Here is a 7,945-nt window from a genome sequence, read left to right as displayed (position 1 = left end):
GGAAAGCTAACTTTTGATTGGTTGATATGAGCTACACTATTACCGCAAATTTTAAGATTTGCCCTCAGTAATGATGGCGAACATACGACGTCACGCAGAACGCATCTTTCCGGCTGGCTTTTAATTGGACCACAGGCTGCACATGATGTGACAGTTGTCCAATCAGAGTACGAGTCCGCCGTTGGTTTGAAGTGGAAGGCGCGTTAGTACTATCAGGACCTGAAAACTTTTGGAACCAATTCAGTTTTACAAGAAGGGTCCGATGGCCGGTCAGCTAACACGTGAAGGGATTACCCTGAAGGGTAGCGCTGAAATCGTGTCGGAGTTTTTCTGTAAGTGGTTGGGGAGGGGAAGATAACCCTTATTGGTTGCAATAGCAGTAGCTAATAACTGAGCCTTTGGCATGGCTGATATGGGGACATGGATAGAAAACGCACTGACAATTGGACTCATGCAGTAAAGGAGGGACTACACGAAAATATTTTGCTGACAGTGTGTAAAAGTCCACCCCACTATCTGCTTGCTGAGTAAAGCTGCAGCTTTGGCCAGATAGAGCATGTGATTTGGAAGTCAGGCATTAATTGGTCTCCACTGAGCATAATATCCTCTTAGAGAGAGAGACTGGCACAATATGCTGCTTAAAATCGATATTTATTAAGAACTCAATACATCTTATTCAGAGAACAACAAAGCCCTATGTGTTTTTGTGTCCCATCTGGGCACTTCATCATAGGCCAAATCATTCCTGTTTGCATAATATCTTCTTAGAGAGAGACAGGTTGGCACAAAACCAGACTGGAGTAGAACTATACTGCTTAAAATTGCTATTTATTAAATATGTAATAGATCTGTTTCAAAGAACAACAAAGCTATGTGTTTTGTGCTCCATCTGGGCACTTAGTCATAGGCCAAATCGTTCCAGTGTGCATACTCCTGCTTCCAAAGATGGCAGCCACCAGCCCTGCTGCACAACTCTGCAATTAGACAACTGATATTGTGGTGGCCTGGATTTTGTAGACATTGGCAGTGATGCAGTTGAGGGGAGGGGAGCTGCTGTAGGTGGATACAATTTAAAAAAAAAAAAGAGTATGTGGGGGTTAGTGCTTCTTTAAAATTTTGAAAAACAGCAAGCACAAATTAACTTTTTTTTCTACAATGCTACATTTGTGTTGGCTGGCCAAGATCATGCTCCTTTTGTAAGGGGTGGCTATTTGCATACACTGTAACGCTACCAAGCAATTACTTGGCACTAGATTAAATAAAGTCAATTGAATCTCTGTATCTTAAGTGAACTAAGAAAAGTGTTAACAATAAAACTGGATAGGGTAGTTTTGTCACCAATATGGATTTATGCAACTTAGTTAGGATCAAGTCAAAACACTATTTTGAGGACATCCAGTATGGTGGCCACAATTAGTCACTCCTAACATAGAAGTGCCTTACAGCTTAAGAAAATAACTGTCAGTGAAAACCTTAGCTCTGTTGCAGTAAGGCTATACTTTGTGAGGTAAAAATACTTGTACCTTATGGAAACTAAGCTACACAAATCCATATTTGAGACCAAATGATCCTATGGGGTTTATTTAATGTATAAATAACTTTTGCAAACATATGGTATGATGATCCAAATGTCAGAAAGGTCCCTTATCCCAAATACCCTATGTCCAAAGCATTCTGGATGCTATACCTGTATTTTCACTGTAATAATAACCGTAGCTGCATAAATTCATATCTATAACAATCTAGTTGGGTTTATTTCATGTTTAAATGTTTTTCAGCAAAATCAATTATAGAAAAAAACCCTTACCCAGAAAACTACAGGTCCCAAAAATCAGGATATTAATCAGTCTGTTTTTGATCATATGTTAATTTTTGTTTGTTTTTTTTTCTCCTTAGTTTGTGGCATCAATAGTATTTTATATCAGCGTGGGATTTATCCATCAGAAACGTTCACACGTATCCAGAAGTATGGACTTACACTGCTACTCACTACAGACCCAGGGCTGAAAGAGTATTTAAATAAAGTTACCGATCAGCTTAAAGGTTCTTATTGGGTTTTATACATGATCATATCTTTATTTTTTTTATCTTTCTGTATGGTTTTGTTTTTGAATAGTTGTGGGTACCTTTCCATTTTCACTAACATATCCTAGATATGTCAAGGCTATATGTGAGAAAATATGGTATGTGTTAATTTGGGCCAGACTTTACTTCAACATACACATGCTCTTATTGTTAATGTGGTCTTAAGGGTAAGAATCAACAGAGCAAGTAACTCGCTCGAGAGAGATTTTTGCTATCGTGGGCTAGTCACCGTTGAAAAGGCTTTCCACTGGCAACAATAGGAAGCCCTTCGCGTTGCTTCGGTTTTCCTCCTCCTTGGTGCGACTTCAGAGCAGTTACATGCCCGCGATAGCAGAGATCTATCTTGGGCTAGTAACTCACTCCATGGGTTCTTACCCTTAAAGGAGAAAGAAAGGTAAGATCACTGAGGGGTGCCTCTGTTAGGAGAAAGCTGCACTGGCCCTGGGTACCTGAGAGAGCGATTCTCTTATGTCTTCTCACCACTTGCGCATGCACAGTTCTGTTGGCTTTGGGATCATAAAGAAAAAAATGACAAGAGGAATAAGATTGCTGGTGCAGGTTTCTCCTAACAGGAACAGCAGCCGAGGGTATAAGGTAAGCATTTACAGTCACTGGGGTGTGCCTAACGTTTTGGCACTCCCGGTGATTTTACCTTTCCTTCTCCTTTAAGCTATTAAAACAGAAATTGATGGGACATTTGGGTACAGGGGGTATTTGTGATCATCAGCTGATCAAATTTCAATCAATTTTTGTAAGGCAGTTGGTTTACTGTTAAACTGGACTATATTAGGTCATCTTTGTTAAAGCTGCCACACCATACTGAACCTTTTGAGTGGATGTTTATTAGAGATAAGTCTACAGTGGGAGGGTTTTTTTCTTTTCTTTTTTTTTTTTTTTCTAAATTTGAACATAGGAATGCATTTCCAATATAAGCTGCTTGTTTTTTGTGTCATTTTGAAAATGTGATACCCACCCAAGGATTTTAATAACTCTGTATTGCTCAAATTCAACCTTTTAAAGGAGAAGGAATGCCTAAGTCACTTGGGAGTGCCAAAATGTTAGGCACCCCCAAGTGACTTAAATCGCTTACCTGGTGCCCCTGTTAAGAGAGAACTGTACCAGCCCGGGGTAGCTGCAAGCGCTTCCTTCCATGTTGGCGCGCTGCACATGTGCAGAAGAGTGAAAAGCCGAACTTTAACAACAAAGTCGGCTTTTCATTCTAATGCCCAGGGATTTTGCCACAGAAGAAACGCGGAAGAAGGAAGCGCTCGCTACAGCTACCCCGGGCTGGTGCTTTTTTCTCCTAACAGGGGCACCAGCCCGGGGTACAAGGTAAACGATTAAAGTCCCTTGGGGGTGCCTAACATTTTGGCACCTCCAAGTGACTTAGACTTTCCTTCTCCTTTAATTCCTGTTTGTACCGTTTGTATGTATATTAGGCAGGCCAATAATTTATTTATTTTTTTCTTTTATTAGATTGGTTGTACAAATGCCAGGTACAGAAGCTTGTGGTTGTGATAACAAGTATCGACAGCAATGAAATTCTTGAACGCTGGCAGTTTGACATAGAGTGTGACAAAACTGTGAAAGATGGGTAGGTTTTTTTTTTCTTGTTCCCCCTTTAGAGCCAATATTAAAGGTTTAACGTTATCCATTATTTATACATATTAAACTATAAAAAAGAAAAAAAAAATCTTGGGAAATGACACTGTTGCAAAGTCTCCAGAAAACTTTAAACCAACCATTTCAGTATTGTTAAAAATCACTTCCACATAAGGAAAATTACCTTGGAGCAGTATACCCTGTTGCACTCTACAGGACATTGTTTGTCTTTGAACACATACTACTTAAATAAAGACCGTAGTAGACAGCATTGATGAGAAGGCATTTCACAGCTAACAGACTAAACTGCAAAAGGACATTAATTGTATTGTAACTTTAATTGCAATTCACTGTAAATCAATAAAGGTGTTCAATGACCAAAAGAAGCCAGCACATACAAAATTACTTAGAATTAACTAGGAAAGAAGACACAACACTGCAACTTTGACCTGTATCCAATCTAATTTAGTATTTAATTTTTTATAATTTCAGTATTGTTCGTGAAAAGTCGCAAAAGGTTATTCAAGAAGAAATTCGATCAGTTATAAGGCAAATTACTGCCACTGTAACTTTCCTTCCTTTGCTGGAAACAGCATGTGAGTATATATAATCTTTTGGAAAAGTGCTTTTTGCTCCTCTATATACACAAGTTTGTAAAAAAAAAAATATTTATAGCACCCTGTAAAAGGGTTGGCTAAAAATGATGTTTTTTCTGTACTGAGCTTTATGCACCCAGCATCTCCATAACAGTAATGATCCAGGCCTTGTGCACAGGAGCTCACCATCTTGGAATTTGTTAGAAGTGTCGGTGACACTGCACATGCTCAGTGCTGTTGAGAAGCTAAACTTAGGGATTATCACAGATTATTAAGCAGAAAAATAGGATTGCCTGTCATAAATGCTGATTATTAAACTTTGCAAATGCACTAGTTTCTGAGTGCCATGTAATATAAATCTGAATTACTAATTAACCTTATATCAGGGCTCTTATATTCTAAATATACTTTATATTGTGAGTGGGTCCCTAAGCTCAGTAACTGACAGTAGCATAGAGCATGTGCAGTCAATCAGCAGAAAAGAAGATGGGGAGCTACTGGGGCATATTTGGAGGCACAGATCTTCCCTGCAAAAGGACTGCTGTCCTTTGGGCTGCTACAGAACCCCAAACCTATACTGCAGCATTTCTACCCTACTTATTTGTCAAGCTTTTGTGTAAACTGTTTTTAGCCTTTAGCCTCAATCAAATTTTTTCCTTGATAGTTTTCATTTTTAGGTCAAATAGGTATTTATTTTATTTTTTTTAATTGATTTTTAGTAGAAATATCTTACTGTTTGCCTTTCATATTTAGGTGCCTTTGACTTGCTGATATATACAGATAAAGACTTGGAAGTCCCTGAGAAATGGGAGGAATCTGGTCCTCAGTTTGTGTCCAACTCTGAAGAGGTCCGCCTGCGTTCATTTACAACAACTATTCACAAAGTAAATAGTATGGTGGCATACAAAAAGATAGACACTTGCTAAGAACCTGAGATATCAGTGTTGTATAGAATGCTGCATTTGAGTCTTTTAAAGAAATCCTTTATATTGTTTCATACAAATAGTTTTATGAAACTGTCCCTAGATCAAAATAGGATTGAATTACTGTCAAGGATATACTGTGTGCAGATAAAACAATAAATTGCAAAGGGAGGGGTGACGGGGTGAAAGCCCTTGGTTTAAACCCAGGTATGTTAATATGATTAAGTATAACTGTTACTAAAAAGTCTCCCTCAAGTTCTTAAATCCTGACTTGTTCTTTTTGCTATAAGGCATAATAGCCCCCAGGTATGATTAAATTCATAAGTCTTGCAGTACCATTTTAGGGCTTTGTGCTTTTTAAGTTGTGCTATGTTAACAATTAAAATATGTATTTAAAATGTTACTAGGACTAGGCTGCAGCTAGTTATGTGGGCTGAGGTTTTTATGTACCTTGTTTAAAACTAGGGTTTTGTGATAAACTCTGCTTACAGATCAGCTATATTTCTCTTTTAAAGTCTTTATTCTGCCTCAGCTTCCTAAAATTTAATTTAAAAAAATGCCTTCTAAAAGTGATACAACCCTATGAAGCATATTGACCTTGCACAAAGAATCTATGAACATTAAGCATCTAACAATGTTTTTGAAAATTTATACAATCTTAGAATTTAAGCAAAATTATCTATAAACAGCATATGTGAAGATTTTAGGTGTGTAAATTGAGCTGTTGTATATGACTGCTTTCTTTGTTTTTTTTTTGTGTTGTATCACTGTCAACTTGTCTGTTTCTATTCCTTTTATAAAATAAAGTATTCCTGAATAATTAACCTGTGTTCCTCATTTTTGCTTTTGACAATGCTGGCAATCCATTGTTGGATTGTAATACCATGGACTTTTGGTGTATGGAGTATATAACGGCACGTTTGAGCACCTAAGTTTTGTTAGTATTTGCCCAAAGATATCTCAACATTTCTGAGAGTAAATACCTCTTGATAGACTTTATAAAGAGCAAAAAAACAGGACAGGCTGATGCTGTTACTAATTAGAGACTGAAGAAAGTGCCATAGTTTAAAAGCCATCTGTAATCCTGCTGATCTCTACCAGCGATGAGTTTGGTGCAGTACATTTATTTAATTTTTTTTTTTTCACTAATAAGAAATTTCAGTCATTTGAATCATTCACATAGATTGCAGACTTCTTTCTCAAGATATCCTGGGCTTAAACTATAAAAAAAAAAGTCAAAATTGTGGAAGTGTGAAAGTAAGCAACTGTGGTGACTACTAAAAGAACATGTTTAGATACAATTTATAGTTATGGGATTAAATATTAACTATGCAGAATTTTTGGGAGCTGGGGCTTGCAGAATAATTTGAAATACCATGTTTAAAGCTGTAATATATTAAAAAGTCGGTTATCCATAACAAATTGAACCAATTTGTTATTTATCATTGCATTAATCTATTCTAAAATTGAATAATAAAATCTAATAATTTTCTAAGCTAGTAATAAAATAAATCTGCCACATAATTTTTACTATTCGCAACGTATGTGATTTAGTTATTCCATTTTAGCAAACACTGCTAACAAACCTACAGAGTTCATTTTACACACTGCAGAAGGAGATTATAGACAGTGCAATCATTTTTTCTGTTATTTTTCTGCTGTCTCTCTAGATGGTGCTGTTGTCCACGCTAGGTTTTATCAGAGTTTAATATTTTTAAGATTCTCAGTTTGTCCCGGTGTAAAGTGAACTATGTTTTTAGATATTTAGAGTTGAGTATTGGTTGAGGTTATTATTTTCTTATTACATTAGGGGATATGAAATGTGGATAGCCTTCTATGTAAATGTAAAGCTTAAAGAAAAACAAAAATGTAAAGAAATGGCCTGTTATTTCCTGAACTTACTGCCTAAAGGTTCAACATCTCTATAACAGTAATGATCCGGGAAACTGTATAAAGAACCTTGTGCAAATTTGTGCCAGCCTGTTTATACTGGAACCTAGCATGTCATATAAGCTAATGCTATAGAGATTCACTTCTGATAATAATTGCACTGGTTTTTTAGTTGTAATGTGAATCGGAACTAATTACTAATCAGTCTTGTATCATGAATTATACAGTATATTTTATAAGCTCTGGTAACTGACAGCAGCACAGAGCAGAAAAGAAGATGGGGAGCCACAGATCTTCTCTGCTAAAAAGCAGCAACCTAGCCAAATTCTTTGTTATGCTTTAGTTGGGTTTTTTTTCTTATATATTTTAGCTATATTTTAGCAAATATTGATTTTAAGAGGCCAAGTAAAACTAGATTGAAGCTACATTTCATGGTGTACTGGGGGGTTAAGGGGTTAGGGTTCAGTATGACATAATTTGGATTGGAGAGTTTTAGTAATTTCTGCTATGAGATATGATCTTCCTGTGCTGAAGAGGTGTAAGCTACAGGAGTTGTAGGTGTGGATGAAAGTGGCAGAATTAAACAAAATCTCAGGCACGTTTAGTTTTAGTGACTAGCAATCGGGAAAATTCTGATCTGCTGCTTTTGACTTTCACCCAACTGGTTCCTCGATCCTCATCAGTTTATTGATCCATACCAGACCTAAGTGAATCATGTCTTGAAATCCGGGCAAGATTGTGAATTGCCAGTGGGATGGCATAAGCGATATTTTGATTTTTCTGAAGTTGCCTCACAAGTTGCCTGCAGTAGCAAAGATTTATGTAGATGGCTAATCTTCCTGTGTACCA

General features: G+C 36.9%; 1 protein-coding gene across 1 annotated transcript; it reads left to right on the top strand.

Annotated features, from left to right (window-relative positions):
• Window positions 1–216: 216 nt before the first annotated feature.
• mad2l1 (mitotic arrest deficient 2 like 1) lies at window positions 217–6,030 on the top strand. Its single transcript, NM_001103058.1, has 5 exons — window positions 217–332; window positions 1,897–2,043; window positions 3,562–3,679; window positions 4,180–4,283; window positions 5,037–6,030. Exons 1-5 carry the CDS (start codon window positions 263–265, stop codon window positions 5,207–5,209), a joined length of 612 nt encoding a protein of 203 aa, NP_001096528.1. The 5' UTR covers window positions 217–262; the 3' UTR covers window positions 5,210–6,030.
• Window positions 6,031–7,945: the final 1,915 nt, after the last annotated feature.

This window comes from Xenopus tropicalis, chromosome 1 (assembly GCF_000004195.4).
Source record: "Xenopus tropicalis strain Nigerian chromosome 1, UCB_Xtro_10.0, whole genome shotgun sequence".
Lineage (NCBI taxonomy): Eukaryota > Metazoa > Chordata > Amphibia > Anura > Pipidae > Xenopus > Xenopus tropicalis.
This window is presented reverse-complemented; position numbering and strand designations above follow the sequence as displayed.

What these genes read in the sequence shown, in the direction of transcription:
- mad2l1 (NM_001103058.1), top strand. Translation starts at nt 263, where the DNA reads ATGGCCGGTCAGCTAACACGTGAAGGGATTACCCTGAAGGGTAGCGCT. An exon ending in AATCGTGTCGGAGTTTTTCT is followed by an intron (nt 333 to 1,896) that starts GTAAGTGGTTGG and finishes TTTTCTCCTTAG; the next exon opens with TTTGTGGCATCAATAGTATT. An exon ending in AGTTACCGATCAGCTTAAAG is followed by an intron (nt 2,044 to 3,561) that starts GTTCTTATTGGG and finishes TTCTTTTATTAG; the next exon opens with ATTGGTTGTACAAATGCCAG.